The sequence below is a fragment of the Anser anser genome, assembly GCF_964211835.1.
Source record: "Anser anser genome assembly, chromosome: 26".
NCBI lineage: Eukaryota > Metazoa > Chordata > Aves > Anseriformes > Anatidae > Anser > Anser anser.
In genome coordinates, this window is record NC_139747.1 from 5,527,889 (window position 1) to 5,551,935 (window position 24,047).

General features: G+C 43.0%; 3 protein-coding genes across 7 annotated transcripts in view; 2 read left to right on the plus strand and 1 right to left on the minus strand.

Moving 5' to 3' along the window:
• VAMP8 (vesicle associated membrane protein 8) overlaps positions 1-24,047 on the minus strand; it is a 500,499-nt gene that overhangs the window by 428,344 nt on the left and 48,108 nt on the right. The gene's annotated exons all lie outside the window — the stretch shown is intronic.
• NFU1 (NFU1 iron-sulfur cluster scaffold) lies at positions 90-15,313 on the plus strand. Of its 3 annotated transcripts, XM_083812104.1 has the most exons (9): positions 90-240; positions 2,447-2,553; positions 5,574-5,709; positions 8,313-8,379; positions 9,199-9,313; positions 10,452-10,515; positions 12,627-12,801; positions 13,624-13,712; positions 14,454-15,313. In XM_083812104.1, the coding sequence occupies exons 1-8, from the start codon at positions 194-196 to the stop codon at positions 13,669-13,671; spliced, it is 759 nt and encodes a 252-aa protein (XP_083668230.1). In that variant the 5' UTR covers positions 90-193; the 3' UTR covers positions 13,672-13,712; positions 14,454-15,313. The 3 variants fall into 3 exon arrangements, with proteins under 3 accessions (XP_083668230.1, XP_083668229.1, XP_083668231.1); XM_083812103.1 differs by having other exon boundaries at positions 13,624-15,313; XM_083812105.1 differs by lacking the exon at positions 90-240 and adding an exon at positions 1,935-2,089 and having other exon boundaries at positions 13,624-15,313.
• The window catches only part of GFPT1 (glutamine--fructose-6-phosphate transaminase 1), a 43,431-nt gene continuing 38,528 nt past the window's right edge, over positions 19,145-24,047 (plus strand). For all 3 annotated transcript variants that reach the window (XM_083811766.1, XM_083811762.1, XM_083811765.1), the window contains exon 1: positions 19,145-19,249. In XM_083811766.1, the coding sequence (XP_083667892.1) occupies positions 19,243-19,249 (7 nt within the window). In that variant the 5' untranslated portion in view covers positions 19,145-19,242. The remainder of the gene's footprint in view (positions 19,250-24,047) is intronic.

The following is a 24,047-nucleotide window of genomic DNA, read 5'->3' on the forward strand; positions in this document are numbered from 1 at the left end:
CGCACAGCGGGACCTCGTCACCCTGGTGGCAGGAACGGCCTGAAGGGGTAAGGGGGAAAAAAAAGGAAAAAATAAAAATTGATGTTTTTAGCAAAAATGCTGACGCAAGGAAAGGCCGCAGGCGGGGAGCGCAGCGGCCTCGCTGCCGCCAGGGGCCGCGGCAGCGCCTGGGGCGGGGCGGAGGAGCGCCAAGATGGCGGCCGCGCGGTGGCTCGGCGCGGCTGCGGGGCTGGGCGGCCGGTAGGTGACTGCGGGGCCCGTCGGCTCCGCGCTGCCCCGGCCCCGAGGAGGGAGCCCGGCGCTTCCCGGAGGGTTCGCTCCCGCCCCGTCTCTTCCCCGCCGTGTGGCAGCGAGCGGTACCGCGACCTCCCGGGCCGCGCCGGGCTCGCCTCGGCCTTCCCCTTCCCCTTCCCTTCCCCGCCGCAGCAGGGCGGCCGCGGGTGAAGTTATTTCTTCCCCTTCCTCCTCGTCGTTACGGAGAGGCGGCGAAAGGCTGTTTCTTCCTCTCAGCTCCATTAGAGCGGCCGGGCGTTAATTTCTGCCCAGCGCGGATGTGCTGAGGGCCCTTCCCTGAGGGGCTGCTCGACCCCTGCGCCCACACGTGGGAGTAACGGGGGGTGATTGCCCAAAGCGTGCTCAGGAGCGTGCCCTGAGGGGTGTTTGCCCCCAAATTCCGCTCAGGAGCGTGCCCTGAGGGGTGATTGCCCCCAAATTCCGCTCAGGAGCGTGCCCTGAGGGGTGATTGCCCCCAAGTTCTGCTCAGGAGCATGCACTGAGGGGTGGTTGCCCAAAGCGTGCTTAGGAGCAGGCACCGAGGGGTGTTTGCCCCCGAATTCCGCTCAGGAGTGGGCACTGAGGGGTGATTGCCCCCACGTTCTGGTCAGGAGCGGGCACTGAGGGGTGATGTTCTCCCCCACACTTGCTTGGGGTCATGCAGCGAGGGGAAATTTCCCTCACAGTTGCTCAGGTCTGCACAGGAAGGGGAAATTCAAAGCCCCGACACACGATGGACCACATAGTGATAGGCAAAGCCCCTGCTGGGGACTGAAAGGAGGGGTAATTTCCCAAATGTGGGTACTGGGACCATTGACTGAGCTTTTAGTAATGGGGGATTAGTTCTTTCCTTTTCCTTTTGCCTTGCCCAGAGGTATGCGAGCCCTTCTTGTCAGTGAGCAGCTTATATACTGTATTTGTATGTATGTTTGTACTCAGAATGTTAATATTTCAGAACATTTCAGAATGTTTCATATTTCAGAATGTTAAAGAAATACCTGCAATTGTACACTTACACTTTAGTTTCTTGTGGACTTTCTCATTCCTTAGTGTTTCATAAGGAAGAAGCAAACAGGGGAGAGGATCGATTGTAGTTTTCTCTTTCTGTACACAGATAATGGGGGTATGCAGATGAAAAAAATCCCTTTTCTTCCATCTGCTTTGTTTTACAACTGGAGCACGGGCTGTGGGCTCTGTGTAGCAGGGATGTGGGGTTAGAACTGTTCATCTCCTTTCATTCCCTAAAGCTAAAGGGAGGAAGGAGAACTGGGGGACATGCATCCCTTTGTGGTCTCTGTACCTGTTACCAAGACCACAAAAGTATCATAGAATCATTTAGGTTGGAAATAGACCTTTTAGACCTTTTCTTTATTTGTCTCCCCCACCCACAGCTGGAAGGTCAGTTTTGTGAGGAGAGACTTTCTGCCTGTTCCTGTGCTTGAGGAATCTGCACCTGGGTGTAGCGCCTCTGTTCTGGTTTCTGACCCCCCAGAGAGAATTTCTTCCCCAGTAAGACCCCCTGCAGATGTGATTTATTTCATCTGCCTGTTTCCCCCTTTTATATCTGATGAGAAGGAAAGAAACCGGATGATAACTAATTATTTGCATATTAGTATTTATCTGAGCTACTTTTGACACGAGGGGGTTTTGGTTCCATTTTCCAGTTTTTACTTTGCTCTGAAACACCAAGGCTTCTGGAGGCACATGGGAAAGACTGACCAGCCAAACCAGCCAGAGTAAAGCAGTAAATCTGGCCTTTATTTAGCCTTAGGTGCTTGGAGCTCATCTCAGCTGTCTGAAATGTTCAGAAAATTAGGTAATTTGTCCAAGCTAGATGTCCAGGTTCTTGGTCAGCACTTCTTCAGTGGGTTCCTCTCGGGTGACCTTCCTTTTTCTGTTACAGATATGTGAGGCAATTTGTCTGTCTCTAGTGATTGTGAAGGAGTCTAGATTCCAATTTTAGGTCTGCTGAGCAAGAGGGAGCATTGAAGAGGGGGAAAAGTAAGGGGCATTTCATAGTCTGACCTGGCTTGCTACTTTGAATCAAGGTTGATGGGTGTCTTGCTGGGTTCTGGGGATTTCTTGGAGCGTGTGGAAAAACTTTCTTTGGGGTATTGGGGACGTACAAACTTATAATTTGGAAATTCTTAACAAAACTATGATTTTTCTCTAGGTTTTGTCGTACAGTATTAAAAGATCGTAATTTGGCAACTAAACAGCCTTTCCACCAACTTGCACAGAAGAAGTCATTTCTTCCATCTGCAGTATTGCATAATACAGGTAAATAAAAGCTAAAAATAAGTAGATTAATGCATTGTGGGATTTTATGTCTTGTGTTAATAGTGAAAGCCCACTCTTTTTTAAAATGTGAGTGTGATAAAATTTCCTGGGTGATTTCCTAGGTGGTTTTTAATGAAGTACTAGCACAATTGGACATTTGAAGCTTGGGGAGAAGACATGCATGGCTCATTTTCTGCTTGATTAGATGTGCGTTCTTTATGGCATTCATCTGCCAAGATGTACGAGGGATTTTGGCGTTAAATAATACTCGTGCTTTGCTGCATTTCTTAATTTGAATTTTGCCTTAGTGTAGTTGTATCCCTCATGAGAGACTTCCTGTAACACTCTGTCCTGTGTCAGCTCCTTAGCTCAGCAAGATTAAGCTGCTGCCTATCCCAGCAAGGATGAAGGCAGAGCCTTCCATATTTAGACCTATGATGTTTTCTTTTAATTTTCCTCCCCTTGAATCTGCACCCATGTATGGTGCATTAATGTCATTCTCCATTAATATCACCTGCAAGGGTAACTTGGTATTACTCAGAAAAAGCAGTGGTTAAGATTGAGTTTGTTGTTCCTAACAGCTTTTTGGAAGGCTGTATGCTCAGCAAAAAGAAACAAAAGTCTGAAACTTGCAGTGCAGAAAAACATTGCGCTTTTGCAGCTGCCTGGGGGATTTACCATTTAGCAGCTGCTTTCTAATGCTGTAGCAAAAAGAGTTTAAGGGAAAGCAAAACAAAACAAACAAACAAAAAAATACGTTTATTTTTACTTTTGATTTCAGAGCAAGTCTAATCCTACCTGGTCCAGCACCTGGTTTTTATTTCAGTTCTAGCCATGTAGTTGCAAGAGGTGCACTCTGACTTGGTGTTTTACCTGCTTCTGCAAGTGTCCTACCAAAGTCTGCCTCTATCTGGTATTTTCTTAACCTCGAGCAGCTTGCAGATCAGGATAGCAAGAAAGCATACAGCCTTCCTTGGAGGGTTAAAAGAAACAATGCAGATGTTAGCTGTAAATACAGCCAGTTACCAACAATAAATTCTGAATGGGTTATTCACCGTTGTGCAAAGAACTCCAGGTGGATTAATGATTAAAAAACCTGGCCTTGGTAAGGTGGATCTTCAGCTGCTGAAGATATGTGCAAAATACAGTGTCTACTCACCCAGGCACCTCTTCTGGGAGCTGATACAGCCGTTTGTGGTGTAGGGTGTTTGAGATGCTAATGTGAACACTGCATAGCTTTTAGTGACCCATGGCTTTCTAAAAGCTGGCAGAATGTATTTTATTTACACCATCCACATCCCCTGCTGCAAGCTACTTGCAATTATACTGTTGTGCTGGATGTGATTTTGGATGCCAACAGGACCTGGAAGATGAGCAGTTCTTCCGTCCCCACAGAGAGAGCTGACAAGTCACTTGTTCTATCAGGACTGTTCCTTTCATGTTGAAACTAAGTACTTCCATGCTAAGCCTGTTTTCTGTTTATAAAAGAAGTAGTATCTGTGTACTTGGCCATTGTGTATGTTGGAGTCAAATGGGTTGTTGTGATGAGAGACACATGCAGTAACAATCTGGTGATTTATAAATAGTGTGATTTGTCATCTAATGCTAGGGAGTCAAGAGCAAAATGGCAGTTTAGGAAATGTGTCAGCTCGTTCTGTTGATTTAAATCCTCCTTTTTGAAGCAATGTGAGCCAGTTTCTCCAGAATAATTTCTTTATAAATATTATTTACTGGGTATTTTGGGGTTTAAAATGCATTTTTTCTTTGCTGTCTGTGCATGTGTCATTGAATTATTTCATGTGTAGGAAGAGTTAGAAGGAGAACTAGAAAGAATTAGAAGGAGTGGGACTGTCCCTACCTGATGTTGGGCTTTAGTAGAACATCAAGCATATGGTGCATGGACATGTTTACAGGAAAATACACTGTTAAACATACACCATTAGATGCAGAATATTTAATTTTTATTCAAAATCAGTTTTGGCTTTTTTTCTTTTTTTTAGACTCTTATAATGAAAGAAACACCTACAACTCAAAAGGAATATTAGTAAAAATTTATCTTTACCGGTCTTACCATTTAATTTTAAATTTTTGGGTTGGTTCAATTTCTACAACACAGGTGATTCTTATAGTAATTCACCCTCAGATAAATATTAAAAGAAGGCATGGTTACTCTAACTGTAATGTTGAAAGACTGAAAAAAAAAAGTCCTAAATGATAGAATCATCTAGGTTGGAAAAGACCTTCAAGATCACCAGGTGCAAGCATCAGCCTGACCTGCCAAGTCCTGTCACCGTCCCGTGTCCCTTAGTGCCCTGTCCACACACCTCAGATACCTGCAGGGACGGTGACTCTACCGCTTCCCTGGGCAGTGTGTTCCGAGGCCTAACCACTCATTCCTTCAGGAAATTTTTCCTGATATCCAGTCTAAACTTCCCCTGGTGCAGCTTGAGACTATTTCCATGTAATATACATGTAATATATATTGTAATATATATGTGGAAATATATTTCCATATTGTGTTTCTTCAGGAGAGGGCTAGTAAAACTTACGCTGAGCCTTTACTTTGAACAGGAAGTGATAATGCTGGACAGGGATCTCACAGCATTTGAAGATTTAAAAATAAAAAAAATAAAATAAACTGAGCACAGCAAAGGAATGAAGGTTGCATCTCTTGGTCTCTGTAGAAAGTGAGGATGGCGCAAGCCTCCCACGGTTTGATACTGTTGTAGTCAGTTGCCTTTAAGTAAATACAAGTTAGCAAAAGAAGCAAAGACAAGATTCCACTTATCTTGTTTCCTATAGGATAATGTTACTGTATTTGTTAGCCTGGATCCTTTCATGTATTCCTGTTTATCATTGGTGCTCAGGCTGCTGTTGGTTATAGCACAGTGAGTCTTCAGTCTTGGCTTGCCAAGTAATCAGGAAATTGGGATCCTTGACTTCCATTTAAGCTATTTAGGTTTGATTACATTAACTTTCTTCTTTTTTTGTCCTTTTTTTTTTTTTTTTTAATTTTCCAGTAAGATGCATGTTTATTCAAACTCAGGACACACCAAATCCAAATAGTTTGAAGTTTATTCCAGGCAAAGAAGTACTGGAGTCAAGGACTATGGAGTTTTCCACACCTGCTGCAGCATTTTGCTCACCTTTAGCAAGGTATTATTAAACACATCATAATTTGGGGGGGGGGGGGGGGGGGGCAGATGGGACAGGACAGGACACACCAATGTGGGCTGTGTGTTTACAACTGATGTTTTAGATGCAGCTTCTGATTGTCCTGCACCTCAGTGTACTCAGGAGCAGATTGGTTGCGTTTCAGTTTTTGGTGCTTCTTTTCTTGAGCATAAAATGGAAGCTGGGCAGATTGTTGTTATCGAAGTAGTCTTTCTGTGTGTTTGTGCTCCCTGTGGCTCTGTCAAAGCAGAATGCATCATGGTCTGGTTTATGCAGTTGGATTGAGTGGTATTGTAAGTCCCGGATTCTTGAACAGTTGCTGCATCATAAGTAATACCTCTGGCCCTGATTTTGCAAAACTGCTCCAATCGGAAGATTCCTAATTCCAGGAGTTACTCAGAAATCATGCAACTTTTCAGAATTGGGAAATACACAACATAAGGAAGTGAATACTCCCCAAATGCTATGAATTAAATGTAGTAGGTTGCTTTGGCAGTTGTTAGTGTTAACCTGAATTTCAAAACTGGTATTATAAACCTTTTCCTTCCCAAAAGGTTTATAATATTTCATTCAAAGGAATGTGGCCAAATTTGGCCAACTCTCTCAGGCTGAGTTTATAACAAGTCTTGGGAGTTGCAGCTTTCAGTACCAAAATACATAACCTGAAGTAAGAATCACTAAGCAGGTAATCCATTCATATCATCGTGGTGTAGAAGGGGCTTGGAGCATCGTCACAAGTCTCTCTGTAAGTATTTGGAAGCATCTATTTTTTCTTCTTTGCCATTAGCCTCTGAATATAAACTTTCCTTTATCTGTTACATGGGTGTAAAGGCTGCACTTGGAGAATAAGGTCCAGAAAGGCTGCAATAAGTTCCGTCCAGAGGTCCTAAATTAAGTCGTCTTTGTGTATACCGGAAGAACTGTATGCAAGTAGAAGCTACTTGATGTGATCTGTCCAGGAGGTGTAGGGTTATCAGATGCACAGCTCAGTGCTGCCAAAGGTCTCTGGTAGCATTGTTTGAGAGCAAACAGGATCTTTACAAGGAAAGCTCTGTGACTTAAAGTAACAAATACAATGTGAAATGTTTTCCAGGACATCACAATGCATTACTACAATGCTGAAACAGTAGGATCTGATTATGCTAAAGTACATCAGGTTGCAGAGCACAAACGGCTGCCGGAAAGTGCCTTTGTGTTGTCATACATCTGCAAACAGACATTTTCATCAAAGACGATGTATGTGCTAGAGTGTGGACTGTGGCAGGGCAGCTTATGTGTGTTGTGGGGGTTAATGGAAAAAAAGTCTGTATGTATTGATGAACCACATTTTTTGTAAACAGAGTAATCATTTATTTTAAAATGAAATATTTTCCAAAGAAGTAATAAAAGTTTTTAGAAGGTGAGAGAGGAGTGAGAAGTATTTCATTGATCTTAGATATTTTGGTGCACTTTTAATTTTGTTGTTTCAGTAACTTTAAAATCCAGTTGATTTAATGTTGTAAAAACACACTACATGCATAACTTTTGCATGTGGAAATTCAGACGGGTATTATGAAATCTCTTCTGTCATTTTTTTCATTGCAAATACCTTTGTGATAAGATTTCTGTTTCCTGCATTCATTGTGGTTTTTGATGTTTTCCAGTCTTTTGAGAGAGTACCTTTTCTTCTCTCAACTATGCAAAAAAAAAAATAAAAAAAGCTTACAGCCTTTTGACAGGTTTAACTCTCAATGCTTCTTATTTAGAACGTGTTTTTTTGATTTTTTTGTTAAACTCTCACAAGTAGCATTATACACTTACTCTGTAGATTAATTTGTTGGGTTTTAATGAAGTGTTTATGGAAAAGGGTCTTTAGACTCATTCTGCTTTTTATACTTAAAATATTTTCAGAAGGGTGCTCTTTCCTATCATCTACATTTTTTGTGTTGGTTTGGATGTGTGCTAGTGTACCACCTGGTGCTGGGTGCTGCATGGGGCCATCTCAAGCAATTCAGAATGAATGTTAAATGTCCAAGTTTTTTATATACTGTAAAAATGGCTAAAATATACAAGATTGCTCACAATGTGAATTGGTGTGTTAAAGCCTTGCGGACCATTTGGCACTAATCTTTTTAGTGAATGGCAATGGTTGTCATTTTTTCCAGTGAAATTGAAGGCAGTTTATATTGAGCTCAATTACTTTAAATAGCTTGCTTTAATCTGAGGAACTTTTCCGTGTATCTGCACTCATCCTACCTGAAACCATAGGTACCAAGTGGTTTTGATGCTGATCAAATATATTTTTATACATAGAATATCATTTTGCCTCCAAATAAGATTTGGAGAGAGAGAAACTCTCTTCACATAGCTTGTGGAAAAGTCCTGAAAGATGTGCACTTTGACTACCCACGCTGTTTCACAGCAGGAGCTCCTGGCTGTGCTGTAGGTGAATTAGATGCCAGTTTCTCATAATGTTTCCACTCTTTGTGCTTGTTTCTGTCTGGAAATGTATTCTAGAACTTCTTTTTTTTTTTTCTGTGAATGAATAAATAAATTGTTAGGAGTTTGGCTGAAACGTTTGTATTTTTTGTTTGTTTTCTTAACAGGCAGTTATTCAGAATTGAAGGAGTTAAAAGTGTTTTCTTTGGGCCAGACTTCATCACAATCACCAAGGTAAGCACAACGTAGGTTCACATGTGCTGAAACACGACCTGAGATTCACCTGCCAAGTCAATGGCCACAGTCAGACTCTTGTTGGGTGATAAGTAACAAAAGTACCAGAGGCAATAGTCACAAGGGCGTTAAGGGAAATGCAGGTAATATTTAAAAATAAAATAAAATTCACCATGTGGATAAGCACTGGAATAGGTTTCCTGGAGAAGCTGTAGATATCTTGTCCTTGGAAATGGTCAGCGTTGGGCTGGAGGAAGCTTTGAGCAGCCTGGTCAGGTTGGAAGCTGGCTCTGCTTCGAACGGGCGGTTGGGTTTGGTGACCTCCCGAGAACACCTCCCGTGAGGCGACTGCGTGACCGGAACGAGGTGCGCTGCGGGCAGCGTTGTGTTTACTGAAGGTGTGGCACTCAGTGTCAGCAGAGATAAGGTGATGTGTAGTAACTGCGCAGTTACACTCCTGCTGCATGGGGAGCCCCGGACAATTCAGTGAATTATACTTTGGCTCAAAATCAAATGGAACCATAACAAACTTGAGTCTTTGGTATGGTTTGGTTAGGTTAAAAAAAAAAGAAGTGGCAAGTAATGTATTTAGGAAACTTTATTTTTCACTTTTTAGCTAATATTCTAACAGCACTTGGCTTGCAAGCAAGGAAAACTTTCTGTTGATTATTTTGAGTCTTAAACATTTTTGGCAAAGCTGGACTTGTGCATGAAACCTGAGAACCTTTATGATGTTAACATAAGAGGAATCCCTATCTAATTTTATTATTTTTAGGAAGCAGATGTTCTGTTTAATCGCTTTTCTTCTGATTCTCATAGGAGAGTGAGGACCTGGATTGGAACTTGCTGAAACCAGATATTTATGCAACTATAATGGATTTCTTTGCCTCTGGTTTACCTGTAGTTACTGAAGAGGCGCCTAGGACAGATACAGGTAACTCAAATGCTTAAGGAAGCGGCCAACAGCTGCTGGGTTTAGTCTGTGCAATATCTGAGCTTCCATTTATCCCTCAGAAAAGCATGCAACAGAATTTAAAGTGAGAGCTGCTAAAGCTTAACACAGGAAAAAATTTTCAGAACACACATGTCCTAGCAGAAGAAATGCTGAACTGTCTAAAAGAGTTGCTTAACTCTAAGTATGAAGCCTGATTTTTATCTGCTGGAGTATGAGTGTGCCTTCACAGGAGCTATGCTGAGCTATGTGTTTTGGCAGCATGGCCCATGTTCTGCTGTACTTTGTGTGCATGAAATATTTATGCAAGTGTTGAGGCTGTGTTTAGAAAGCTATTGGGTGTTGCTGCACATCCTTTCCACGTGGGCACCTACAAGGGTTTTCATTTCCCCTCTTAAATCAGAAGGGAGTGTCCTGGCTTAACGTCCGTTTATTAATGATAGATTTATGGTCTTACATGAACAAGAAGTGCTTAGAAGTCCTTTCCAAGCTGTAATAGAAAATAATTGAGACTAACTTATATTTTGAGGCAAGGACGGTATTTTGTCTTGTATTTTTATGTTTGCAACTTACCAGCTTGTACAGTTTTTCCTCCCCTAGTGTTTTAAGGCAGATGATGACTATAATTCCCCTCTGCTCTTCTCTGTCTGGATTTCATTTCAATATTAAGATAGGCTTTATTTTAGTTGAAAAAGTTATTTCAAAAATGCTTTTGTGAGACTAACATGGAGCCCGAAATTGTGCCGGCCTTAGCAGAAAGAATGAATCTTCTGAGGACCTTGCCTTAACCCACACTTCCAACCCATGAATGGTAGTTGTTGCTTCCTTTTCTTTCTCTTCTTTTTGTGTGCTGTCTTCGCCGTTATAAAAGGTGGCACTGCTGTTAAGGCCTTCGCTTGGTGCTTATGAGCCAACGTTGTTTTATGTCAGTCACTGCCTGGAATGTGAATGTGGATGATGCGGATAAAGATACATACACTGAATTAGATGTCCACCTTTGGTTTCAGTCATCTCAGCAATGGTTTTATGCTATTTCACTCTGCTGTTATAGTTATGCAGTGTTAGTAATCATAACAAACTTCTCGCCATGTTCTGATTTGCATTTTTTTCTTTTCCAAAGCTCCATCAGAAGAAGATGATGAAGTAGTATTAATGATTAAAGAACTGCTGGATACAAGAATAAGGTAAACCAGGAACGTTGCTGCTAGATGGATTGAGATAGGCTTGGTTTGGATTTATTTAGAGAATGGTCCATTTTTCTCTGGGTATATGTGATTTCACAGTTCAGTATCTAGCGTGGGGGTTTAAATGCAGAACTGGCCAGAGTTGTGAATGCAGTTTCCTCTAACTGAAAACTTTCTATCTAGTTTTCCTGTTAAAGCAAACTATGTACTGAACAGAGTCCATATTACTGAGTGATTTCAGAATAGTGTAGAGTTTTACCCTCTGGAGTGCATTTAAGCAGCTTTTAAGCATTGTGTTTAACCTGGTTATTTCTAAATAATGAAAACAACACAAATAATCTTCATTTTTACAGTGACATCTTTCATTTTTCCTCTTGTTACATTCATCTCTGTCTTATACTGGTCCTTCCCTTCCAAGTATTCCAAAGTAGGCTATATTCTTTCCTGTGTCATACTGTAAGAAAAATTTACTAGCAGAATTCCCTTGCTGTCTGGTCTTCATTGGATTTTTATATTATTTTTATATTATTATTTTTATTATTATTATTTTTTTTATATATTCTGCTGCAGTTTTATCGGTATTTTAGCATGGTTTGAATTTAGAGTCTGGTTGTAACTAATGAAGTCTCAAGAGTGGCTTCGGATTGTGTTGTTTACCTGGAGAATATTTTTATGTTCATTAATTGCTTACTGAAGGGACCTGAAAGGAATAAGCAACTTGACATTTTAGGTGCAGTGTTTAGTCTAACACTGGTTGGTTTCTCTGGAAGGAAAGAGGGAGAAAAGCAGAAATAAGATGGAACGTTTTTTCCAAAGTGTATTGATGTGTGCAGTAAGTGTTGAAACGTTACTGAAATACACTTTTGCGTAAAACCATGACAGAAAGTAGCATTCAGTAAGTCTGGCTGGGCTCGGCATGTGGTCATTTAAAATCTGTATGGTATTTTTGTCCTTGAGTTACCAGCAGCCCTTCTTAAAATTCACAGGATTTCTGTCAAAATCACTGGTTCTTTCCGCCTTTTTCTTTCTTTCTTCTCCTCCCTGGTGGAGCAAGAAGCTGTTGATGAGAATATCAGCAGCAGTACATCTTACTTCATTATACAGCAGGATAGCTGATGGAAACTATATACAAGCCAGTGGTACATACAGAGCCTTATTGTTTGGTGAATCAAAAATATGTGCAAAAATGTTGTAAGAAGGTGCAGGACGGAAGGAATGGAGATCTCAAAGTTTCTGCAGGGTGTTTTAAAAAGTTAATTTAAAGTTTAAAAAAAAAAAAAGGAATTTTTATTCATGTTCTTTGACTTTCTGGAATGGAGATAATTAGCTATGGTGAGCTGTTAATAAATGTGTCAGATTCATAGGTTATTCTGTTAGGAGTGTAGCTCTTAAAAAGAGTTATTTTGGAAATCAGTATAAAAGCTTCTTTTAGAGTAATGGGATGGTTTTAGTTTGGTCTGGAAAAACGTTGCTATGGGGATGCAGTTACAAGGCTGGTCATTTGTTGTTTGCAAAAGGAGACCAGGCTGCAGAAATGCCATGAGTACTGGGATATAATCTTAACAGATGCTGGTTTCTTCAACCACTTGCAGAATTAAGCTTTTATATAGTTGTTTTTTAGTGTTCTATGTAAACTACAGTAAACTGTGTATTTATTTATGGAAGGATGTAAGGGCTGTTTATCCCTGTCCCTAGTCATGTAACAGATGCACGTGCATCATATGGTGGACATACACCTATTATATGATGGACGTTGCCTGGATTTTGGTGCATAATTGAGGCAAGCATCATCACATGTGGAGAGGGCTTTGCAGGCTGGATCAAGCTCTGCTCTAAGGTGCTTACCCCTAGAATTTCAACTATTTCTTTGCATGTTACTGCATTCATTGCAAATATGTTTTGCTTAATATCCAATAAAAAGACAGTAGCCATGAATGTGAGAGTCCAGCAAATTATGAATTGTTGGAACTTTTAATCAGGTGGTTGTAGAGAAAGAGGGTTGCTCTAGTTACTCTAGCATGCCAGTTCTTCGTGTATGTTAAATTGAACTCTTCTTAAGATTCCTAGAAGAAAGCTACACTTATTTTAAATTGAGTATCGTGTTCCATCAGGCCAACAGTGCAAGAAGATGGTGGCGATGTTATTTATAAAGGCTTTGAAGATGGGATTGTGCAGCTGAAGTTGCAGGGTTCGTGCACCAGCTGTCCCAGTTCCATCATCACCCTCAAGAATGGGATACAGAACATGCTCCAGTTCTACATCCCCGAAGTAGAAGGCGTGGAACAGGTGGGTTGGTGTGAGATAATAGCTGCTTTTGTTTAAATTGGGGGGGAGGGAGACGGGAGGGGGTGTTAAGAAAAAAAAGAAAAGAAAAAAAAAAAGGCGGGGTCTTTCTGCCTTTCCAGCATGCCAGGCTGGCAGTTTAAGCAAAAGTACGGGATATATAGGTGCAGTTTTTGTAAGCCAGGAGCTGTGCTTTAGCAAAAGATTTGGCACTTAGCGAAGTCCTGCACGTGGGGAAGGACAGCCCCTCGCACCAGGATGTGCTGGGGGCTGCCTGTCTGGGAAGCAGCGTGGCTGCAAAGGACTCGGGGCTCCTGGTGGACACCAAGTTGAGCATAAGCCAGTGATGTGCAAAGACGACCAACAGTGTCCCCGAGCGGTGCCAGCAGGCTGAAGGAGGTGATCCCTCATTGGGTTCTCTCCAGCATGTGAATCTCCTTCTTTGTTGAGGAGCCCAGAACTGTGTTAGCCAGTGATTGCTACCTTTGTGCTTTAGTGATTTTTTGTGGTAGTAAAGGACAAGCTCTTGTCCCTTCCAATGTAGATTCTTTTGCTTTTTCATTAAAAATTTGATATGCTGCAGTGATTCTAGTGGCCTCTGTAGTAATGTGACCAGCTCCTGTTATTTCAGCCGTATTTCCAGATGGTATTTTTGGTTGAAAGTTTTTTTTACGTTTTTCATGTCACCGTTGTCATTCAGTGACGTAGAACAGCTACTCTTCCCCTTGAGTCCAGCAAGGATTTAATGCAATAAATTCTCTAGGCAATGGCACAGGAGTGAGAGTTTACATTGTTTACCTAAGCTACTTCTGGATTTGATTTCAGGTTGTTGATGATGATGATGACGCGGAGAAAGAAGCAAATTCTACTTAAACTAGCATCATCTATGGCCAAATAAGTATTTATTTCTCGTGGTATGTAAATCAGCCTTGTGCTGAGAAACAACCAGATTTGACTTTCTTGCCAGAAAAATCGTTGTACTTCTGTCTGTGAAAATGTCTCCTCAGTTTAAGCAGCTTATCCACTAATTTATTAAATGCCCTGCATTGAAATGGCAGGCTTCTAAAATTGGTGATGTCTCTTCATTGTTCTTCCGTACAAAAAATTCAAGATTAAAAAAAAGAGGTGGCAGAAGTAAAGTTTCTTGACTTTTTTTATGCAATAGAAATATTAATTTTTTTTTTCCACTGCTGTATAAATGGGAGATTCAGGAATGTTAATTTTATCAAGTCTTAATAAAATGCTTTTTATTTATGTCAGTTTTGTGTGAAAAGTAACCCATAACTTCAACTGTTAATTTTAGAGGGTGCAATATTGCCATCATTTGTGAAAGTTATCTACTTGTTTGCTACCACTGCACAAGTAATAGCAACAGAAACAAAGTGAATTGTTTGTTTTAAAAAACATATATTTTTAAATAAATGTTAAAAAATGATCCTTATCAACTTCAGTAAGTAGCAAGACTAATTAGCTTACTTAGAAGTAAAATTGTTCAGCCACCATTAGTGGTCTGTTTAAACTTGCAAAAGATGATCTCTCTACATAATACTCCTACATCAAGATGAATGTGCAATGCTTAAGGGCACAAATTACATTTGCAGGATAGCAAAGAAAATGAATGTGTTTACCTATGCAATATCCTGTTCCTTCTACAGTGCCAAAGAGTGCAGCTTATGTGTAACTTGGCTGCCCTGGCTGAGTGCGGGGAGGACGTGGCAGAGCAGAACACGCTCCAGTTTAGAGACTATGGGAAGAGAAATATTTATTGTTCTGAAATTGAAATACGTAAATCAGGCTTTGCAAGTACTTCTGTTTATTTCTTGTGCGTGTAGGACTTAATTTCTTCCTGGTGCCTAGCGTTAGCAGATGGCTTGCCTAATGGAGATAGTATTTCTTCTTTGTGCTGCCACAGTTGAGCTGAGTTTGCGGTCATTATTTGGCTTATGGTTGTAGTAGTGTTCCCTGCGTGCAAGGATTTGACAGCCTCTGGTATATTTCCTGTTCCCCTCCTTGCCAGTGTAATTCCACTGAGTCCCTTAAATGGGATCAATTAAGTCAGTGGAGAATCTTATATAGCAAGCCAGATCAGCATGTGGTAACAATAAACTTCATATTACTTGTTGGAAATTTGAAAATAAATATTTTAGCAAAATATTTCTTTAGCTTTCATGTAGAGTAATGACCTACTGTCATTTAAATTACCCACTCCGGATTTAGAAATTGGTTTGAAATTACCATGTTTTCTTCAACTCCACTACAAAGTACACAGTGCCTGATCTTACAAGTTATATCGGTGACAAAATTCCCCTTGAGGTAGGCTCATACTATCCAAGAGAGCTTATGCAAACTTTATCACCATGTTCATCAGCAAAGCACAGAACGGCAAGTAATGTTTCTCGTTTCTCAAAAAACAGAGCTTTTTTAGGTCTAATTTGTCAATTCAATGCATTGTATATGTCAGAACGTGAGCGCAAAGTAGCTGATCTGTGTGTTTAAATAAAAACATCTCTCTTCAGATGTGGTCTTTATTCTTCAATTAAGCAGTACTAATTTCTTTCAGGTACAGTAAGGATCCAGTTCTGCTGTTGTCTGTTTCTGGTCTTGTTTTTAATGGGGTTTAGATTTGTACAAATAGGACCAAATTAAGCCTGCATGTACTGAGGATGAAGATTAAGCACCTTGTGATCTTGTGACTGAAAAGACTGCATGTCCAGCACATGCCCTGTGTGTCCTCAACCACGTTTTTCAAGCTGTTGTGGGGAGAGGTTAAGGCCTGCACCCCATCCCCCTCTATCTGTTCTGTCCCACAGCAAAGTAAGCTTTCTAGATCAGTGGTTGTCCTGCATGAAGTGATGGAGGGGCTCTCTAGCTCTGGATAAAGAGGGAGGGGGCTGAGTGGCAGTTTGTACTTTGTAGGACCAGCCCTTGTGTTCAGTACTGCTGTAACCGCTGAGATCCATTTCTCAGTGACACGGGAGAGGACTGGTTCAGGGGGATGAGACAAAGTTCAACTATCTACAGCATTAGCAATAACCATAAATTCTGCTATTATGACAGCCCAATAGGGTAAAAACATCATATTGTTAGGAGATCGTGCGAACCTTCCGATCTCAATGGAAAAGCTTAGTTAATGGAAAGAAGCCCCGATGGTGAGGGGTGTCCCGCCTCCTCCACCCACCCAAAAACCTTTTGCATTCACAGACAGAGGAAGAAAGGGGAATATAGCAATGGCTGTTCAATGCTTAGCCTACGAGTTAATGAGGTGGCCAGTGTCCTCTGTGGCAGTACAGTGTATGGTGTTCTGTCAGTGCTTTTTTTTTTTCTTTTTTTTTTCTTTTTTTAAAGAGGGCTCTTTAGTTAGGGGAGCTGGGAAACTACTGTGCTGTAACATTCAGGTCAGCAAGTTGGTTTTGACTGTTCAGTTTTTCTAAAAATTGCAGCCAGTCATTACATTTAAAATAGAAATGACTGCATATTCTGTTATTTTTTTTTTAAAGAAGAGAAAAAGTATGTTGGTATCTTTGCTGTGTAAAATTAGTCTGTCATTCAGTGATTTTTTTCACCACTTTCAGGTAGAGAAAACAAAAAATCATTCATGTTTCCCAAGCTACTCTAGTGCTCTCTGTTATAGAAGTTGATTATAGCCATCTATACTCTTTCTGTCTTGAAACTGTTTACAGGTGGAGATGTGCTTTTGATCAGGATGTGATTCATTCCATGCTTCAAGGAGAAAGTAGCCTGTTTGTCTTTTAGGCAGTCTTCTGATAACACTATTTTATATGGTATGAGGCTATCAACAACCACAGCCTTCGCTGACAGGATTTATGGAGCAGGTGCTGTCAACATACCAGGAAGAAACAGCTGACATTACCTGATGTTAATATTCAATATGCGTCATATTAGTAATCACAAAATACGCATTTTTCCAGGAGGTGATAGATGCAGTCCATCCAGAATTCAGGACTGTGGCCAGAACTTCTATTTCAATTGAAGTACATTGAGGCTGCGGGAGGAAAGAGGGTACTTCTTCCTGACTGTGGCCCACACTGTTTATCTTAAAAGGGTTGTGTGAGAGAGATAGTTTGGGAAACTGTCATCACATTTCTTCCTTTGGTACTAAGTTGCACATCTGCATTGGTATGAATTATTTTATGGTGTAAAGCCACATTCAGCAAGACTCAGAATAACTTAGCAAGTTACGTAGGGGATAAATCTAATTTTTTATGGGGAAAATATGAAATAGCCACTTCGAGAATAAACACATGGAGCTAGATTTCTCTCTGTGTAAAATTCTGAGGAATTTGCATCAGGATTATTAGTACATATAGCCTTAGTCTGAAGTATTTTTATAGCATTGTCAAGTATTGCATAGATTTAAGTCATAAGGTTCAGGATTTGTTGTGCTGCAGACATGAACTATGTATTTTTGGAGTGTTTGTAAGGCCTGTCCATGCTTTTTCAGGTCTGGTGGATCCTTCGTTATAAGTAGGGTCATATCCTTCAATTTCTCTTCACATAATGCTGTATGTACATTTTAGATTTGTAGTGAATCTATGGAGAAATTCCGCCAGTGAAGTTGTGAAGCAGGACCTACTACAGGACAGCACAGAAACCCATAACATAGAAATAAAGCAGCAGACAAACCAGTATCTCTAGTAGGTCAGTAAAAAAGGTAGTTTGAATAGTGGATGAACCTGGTGAGAGCAGTATTTGAACATATATTGTGCATATTTCTGTTGGTCACAGTTAGAGTGGGTTAGTAGTTCCTTTCTCATCTAGGAAATCTGTGTCCACTGTTGCAAGGTATCCATCTTCCTAGTGAAAGAATCATTACAGAATCATTAAGGTTGGAAGAGACCTCCAAGATCATCTGTCCAACCATCTCCCTACCACCACTGTCACCCACTAAACCATGTCCCTAAGCACCACGTCCAAGCTTTCCTTGAACACCCCCAGGGATGGTGATGCCACCACCTCCCTGGGCAACCCATCCCAATGCCTGACCACTCTCTGAGAAGAAATGTCTCCTCATTTGCAACCTGAACCTCCCCTGCTGCAACTTGAGGCCATTCCCTCTAGTATTATCATGAGTTATCTGCAAAAAGAGGCCGACCCCCAGGTCCCCACACCTTCCTTTCAGGTATTTGTAGAGAGCATTAAGGTCTCCCCTGAGCCTCCTCATCTCCAGACCAAACAATTCCCATTCACTCAGCCTCTCCGCATAGGACTTGTGTTCCAGGCCCTTCACCAGCTTTGTAGCCCTTTTCTGGACACGCTCCACGGCTTCTATGAGTTGGAGCTTCCACACCCTGGAAGATGTGGACGTGGACTCTCTGTGCAAGCACAAGTGAGGAAAGATCAGAATTTTAAGTCAGCCTTTCTCCACCTTCACAATGGTCAAAGGGAAAATAGAGGGCTAAGCAGCTTGATTCCCAATTACTGCCCTACACGATCAAGTCATAGGAACTGTCTCATTGCTTCAGTTTATTACTGTAATGCCTTTGCTGCTGAACAAAAGCACAGAGATGGCTGTGTGTGCTGGCTGCTCACTTTTAACATTTCTTAGATTGGTGACCTCCTTCTGTTTGTGTTTTGCCAGGTTTTTTCTAGCAGAAGGGTCAAAACCCCTCACTGTCCTGTTTTATGTATACTGATGTTTTTGGTTTCTCTCTCGACTTTGTAAGGAAATCTTACTGTATTGACTTTTTCAGTGTCAAGATAAAGTGACCATTTTTCCTAAGGAGGGATTTTGCTATCGTTTTGTATCCTCAGGCTTTTAATTTATTTTTTTCCAAACAGAACTTGACAGCGGCAGTTGCACGTAGATGGTGTAACCCGGCTGCCCGGCTGTACGAACAAGCCTCTCCCTCCGCCGGCGGTCACGCCCATCCCGCTTCGCGGATCCAGCTTAATGGTTTCTTTATCTCGCTTCTGAATAGGTGCCATTATGGGGCTGGTAGGGCAGGAAACCAGAAGCCAGGCCACGCGGGGCTGGGCGCCGGGCACACGGGGTGCCTCTCGCACAGCTGCCGGCGCCGCTCCCTTCCTCCACGGGCCTCCGGGAGCGCTCTGAGGGCCAGGACCCGCAACTGGCCGCCGCCGGTCCTCTGCGCGCGCCCGCCCGGCGGTGCCGGTACCTGCCCCCGGGCTCGGGGGGCAGCACCCGCCCCCGAGCTGGACCTTCCCGGGCCGCGCCCCCTCCCGCCCGCCCGCGCCTCCAGCTCCGGCTGCCACGTCCCGGGGGGCAGCGCCCCGCCTGCGGGCGGCGACGGCCGCGGCTCCGGTCGCCACGTCCCGGGGGCCGGGCCGGGGCCGGGGCGGGGCGGGCGCGGAGCCCAATGGCGGGGCGGGCGGCGGGCCTGCGCCCTGGGCTCCCGCGGCGGGGGGGCCGGGCGGGGCGGCTCCGGCTGGCAGAGGCAGCGCGGCCGGCGGCGGGGGAGCAGCATGTGCGGTAAGGGCGGCCGGCGGCGGCGGCGGGGCGAGCCGGGGGAGCCGGCCCCGGCTGCAGCCCCCGAGCCGGGCGCCGGGGACGGGAAGGAGCCCTGGCCCCGTCACGGCGAGGTGTCACCGCGCCGCGCGGGCCTCCCGGGGAGGCGGCTCCCGGCCGGTTAGCCCGAAAGGACGGCTTTATTCGCGGAATTACCGGCCGGTGCCGGCGGGGCGCACAAAGGGCCGGCGGCAGCACGGAGCCCGCCGTGCCGGGGCCCCGGGGCAGCCCCAGCCCCTGTCAGCGGACGCGCGGCGCGGGAAGAGGCGGCGGCTCTCGGTGGCAGCGCTGGGAGCGCGCTCCTGGCCGTGTCGCGCTGGCCGCTCCCATCTCCAGGTGGGAAGCCCGGCGCCTTGCCGTTGTTTGAGGCGTTGCAACTCGTGACGAGGGGGCTGTCACGCTGTGCTCGGCGTGGGGCCGTGAGGCGAGGCAGCTCAGCTGGCCGAGGCGTGGAGGAGAAGCATCCATGGCGGGGGTCACGACGCCAGCTTGTCTCGGCCCGCTCGTGCCAAGCACACTCCTCTGATGGGCAAGAGCAGGAGCCAGCGAGGCTGGGGGGCTTTCCAGGGGCCTCCTTACGCTCCTCTTTGCCTATCTAGTAGAGTTCTTCCACCTTAACTTTTGGACATAGAAATAACGCTTATCCATCCTCTTCCTCTCCCCTTTTTATCACATTGGCTTTGTGTTCTTCCATGAAAATGGTCTTCTTTCAATGTTTTCTTCTTTGCTTCCCCCCCCCCCCCCCCATTTTTACACGTAAGATTAGAATTGTTGCTCTGAGCAAGATTTTGTTTTATATGTTTGATTTGCAAGTTGCCATTTCTTTCGTCGATTCTGTGAGATTGAGCCGGGGTGAAACGCTATCACCTTCAAACTGTCAAGTCTGTGGACTTGGAGGCACTCAGAAATTCATACTTCAGCTTACATTTATCACTATGTTAATTTGTGTTAGAAGTACAAAGTAGAGCAAAGCTAAGAATAGAAGGGATAATTATTATTATAAATAGTTGGCTGCGAGAACAGGCATGGTTTTTGTGCCTTGTGCTTGCCTTTTTTGAGGTCCAACCTTTGAAACGTGTACTGTTAACATTCTGGTCTTCATCATCTTAACTGTGATACCCACTGAAAAATCTGTGGGTAGTTATTCAGTTGCACTCAAGATCTGACATATTTCTTCCCCTTTTGATATAAGCAAGGTTGTTCTTAGATATTGAGCTGTATTATGAAACAGTAAGGAGAGCAACAAGGATTATTGGTTATGTTGTTGAGTCTTTTTCTGGGAGCCAGAGATAGATACATCCTGCAGTGAAAAATGAGAAGAGAGCATTGACTGAGCATGTTTCTCTGAAGAGACTTATGGAATAAGAAAAAGTCTTGGAAGCCAAAGAGCTTCTCAATGCAGGAAGCGTGCGAAGACAGCTAAGGTTTTTGTAGGGAACGAGAGGAGAACTGTTTGGGGTCTGAGGGTGCTGCCACATGAGCTCTTGTGGATGGGGGCTCAGCCCCGCAGGCAGAGATGAAGGCGTGCAGTCTCTGCTGCCGCCATTCGCAGCACAGCTGGTGAGTACAAGACGAAGTTGACTGTGGTCTGGGCTCACGTTATGAAATGTTAATTGTGGTGGTGGTTTGGGCTTCCTTTTGTACGGCAGCAGTACCCTCCAGCAAAGGAACAAGGCAATCAAATGGAGGTGATGCCTTCTCCGTCTTTTAAATATAAACAGGCAGAATGTCTGGGAGCTCCTCCGACCATATACTGACGTCCCGATGGTCTCTTAGCTGAAGTGACAGAAGTCCTTATCTTGAGGTAGAGGCTTCCTCCTGATTCCTCCTGCAGGTTGGCTGTAAGAACCCTTGGCAGTGTTTATGGCATATTGCTGTGTCAGGATACATGCTGCTTTATCTTACAGTGCTGTCCATAGGGTACACAGTCCACATTCAGATTTTTATCTGATTTGACTCAGATAGAAGGTTAGTTACTGAGCTTAAAAAGAGAAAGTGAGAATGCTGCTATTGTTATCTGAGTTGTCCGTATGACGGCTCAAGACAGGATACCAACACAATGTTTTCAGTGCGTTGATAACCTGATGTTCAGGTTTACATGCGTGTGACCTCATGAAGTCCTGTGAACTGATGTGCTTGTACCACTTGACAGGTAAAGCATCCTCAAAGTTTGCTTCTTTGGTGTCTAAAATAAGTGACAGGTTTGGTGCGTAGATGTGCTGTTCTCTTTGGTTTTAACAGTGTTGCAGGAGGATAGATTTTGTTCTTAGTATGCTTTACTTGTTTAAAGACTTAATGAGGTATAAATTGGTTGTGCTTTGGTCTGAATGCACTAAACCAGTTCAATGGCATCTATGAAATAGTTTGGAAAACAGGTTTTTCAAGGTAGCCAGGCCTGATGGACTGTTCTGTAAATAAGTAAACCTATCATCTGCCACGACTGCTTTAAAACAAACAACAAAAAGGGATTTAAGAATTTAGGTCCGGTGCTGTGATAACTGGAGATAAGAATGGGCTTAAGAAAGACTTGAGTTCCAAGCTTTAGGGTTGCATGCACGTCAGTAGGAATTGCCCTCCCACATTCCACAATACCGTTTGTACGCCTAGGTCCATGCCTTGCTGTGAAGCGCAGAGCGGTGGCTCTTGCCCGGAATGTGTCCTTAGAGTTGGTGCTCTGGTTGTTCGCTCTAGGTGGGAGAAATCTGTCTTTTTTTATCTGAAGAAAGAGGTGTGTGCGCAGGTGGTAAAAGTATCCAGTGGACAAATATGGTTCTTCATCCAGTGGATTTTTTTTCTGCTTTGCTTTCCTTCCAGCACAGACTTGGTGAATTGAACATGAAGTCTCCCATCTACAGCTAGCAAACATGGTAACATAGTCTGCTTGTTTCTGACCTTGCGCTCATTCAAGTCACGTGGAGTTAGCGTTTTTCCTCCATGCGGCAGCTGGCATGGCGTTCCCCTTGCCGACCCACCGAGCAGCAAATAACAGGAGCCTGCTCCAGCAGCCTTTGAGCATCGTCTTAGGGAACACAGAAAGCGAGAGGGCCAAAAGCCATGTGGTTCTGGTATTTTGTTCTGGGCTGCTCGTATATCTGTGTTAGTACTTGTTACGGCTTTGTTTCTCCCCTACTATAATTTGAAGAAAGATTTTTTTCTTCCTTTTTCCCAGTCTGTCACGCACATTATGCATGTGATATTTAGCAACCTGCATCTAATTTATTGAAGACCAGAGGCCTGATAATCATCACCAGGACAAAGGATTCTTCAGAATTGCCAAGTGGATGTACTGATAATATCATCTATTGAAGTTATTTTAACAGTATACAGTATGGTATAAAGATATTTGTAAATCTGACAGTAAATCTAGCCTGAAGGCTTTTCTGCTTTCAGAAGGGATTGAGAAAAGGATTAGGAGAAGCTATTCCTGAGTAACTTCATGTATTCAAGATGCTGGAGAAGATAATTTATTCTTACCTGGAAGTGGTGATTCATTTCATTTTCCTGTGTGCTTATCATGAAATAAAGGAACATGAAAACCAGAAAGGTCACAGGAAAATAATGTTCTCAGGAAGAGTTGTTTAGTGACTGTCAACAATAGAAATAATGAATTTGACAAAAACTGTCAACCGTTTTTAGGGGAATCATAGAATGGTTTGGTTTGGAAGGGACCTTAAAGATCATCTAGTTCCAACCCCCCATCCAATCTCACCTTCAATCTTTACGTAGCTGTCATTGAGAATGCTTAGTTTTAGTGTTTGATTATTAAAAATTGGATCTAAGAGAGAGATGAATTCCACAAGCACCTGAATACCTGTTCTGCTGGGGTAAGGTGTTAAAGCACATCCGTAAGAGACAATGTTTTATGTTCAAAACTATGTTGTTCAATGTATTTCACTTGAGAAGTACATATGGGACTTCTCGCTATGGCAGGTCTTATTGTGAACAAGTCTTTTCAGTCCCTATGTGTGAAGTCCCGTGTCAAGTTACAAGTTGAAATGTTTTATTCTGTCGTAAAGAGTGACTGCTGTTCTAATCCTGAAGTATATTAATGTCAAGACTTGAGGTATATTAGTGTATTCCAGACAAAGCTATTGTGTTTTCTGAGCCTATCAGGTACAAATTTCTGTAGGACGTTTGCTGCTAGTCGTCTTCTAGCTGGGAATCCACAATTATATACAGTTCTAGGCTAGAATGAAGTTCACAGGGGGGCTTGGGAGGTTCATGTGACATGTATTTCTCCTTATATAATGGCAACTCAAGACTTGTCAAAGTAGTGTAATTAAATGCCGTTCATATTGCCTGATTTTCTGTAATACTTCCTCCTTCTGGCTTGTTCCAGAGCCCAAGCTAGAGTGCAGGTGTGGCATTGTTACTAAAAAGTAGTTGTGTTGATTTGGGGCTAAGTATGTAAGTTGAGCTGGAAGTGAAACTCCCGTTTTCAGGTCTGCTAGAGACCTGAAATTATGGTGGGTTGGTTTCAGAAGGTTCTGCTTGCATTTCCCAAATTCTTCATGTTCAGCACCTGGGATGTAGGCTGGCAAGGTGGGGAGAGGCTGATGGTGAGACCACGATGGAAATTTGCTGGATTTGGACTGCACTGTAATTTCATCAAAACCAACACGTTTCTATTGGCTGTTGTAACTTAAATGAGTTGTCACTTTGACAGAAAAATTGGCACTTTGTGACAGAGTGCTCTGCCGGAAGCCTTCAAGCAGCTACGAAGATCTGTGCAGTTCTTATCTTTTCATCTTTTGAGTCACGT

What these genes read in the sequence shown, in the direction of transcription:
- NFU1 (XM_083812103.1), top strand. Translation starts at nt 194, where the DNA reads ATGGCGGCCGCGCGGTGGCTCGGCGCGGCTGCGGGGCTGGGCGGCCG. An exon ending in TTTTGCTCACCTTTAGCAAG is followed by an intron (nt 5,710 to 8,312) that starts GTATTATTAAAC and finishes TTTTCTTAACAG; the next exon opens with GCAGTTATTCAGAATTGAAG. An exon ending in AAGTAGAAGGCGTGGAACAG is followed by an intron (nt 12,802 to 13,623) that starts GTGGGTTGGTGT and finishes ATTTGATTTCAG; the next exon opens with GTTGTTGATGATGATGATGA.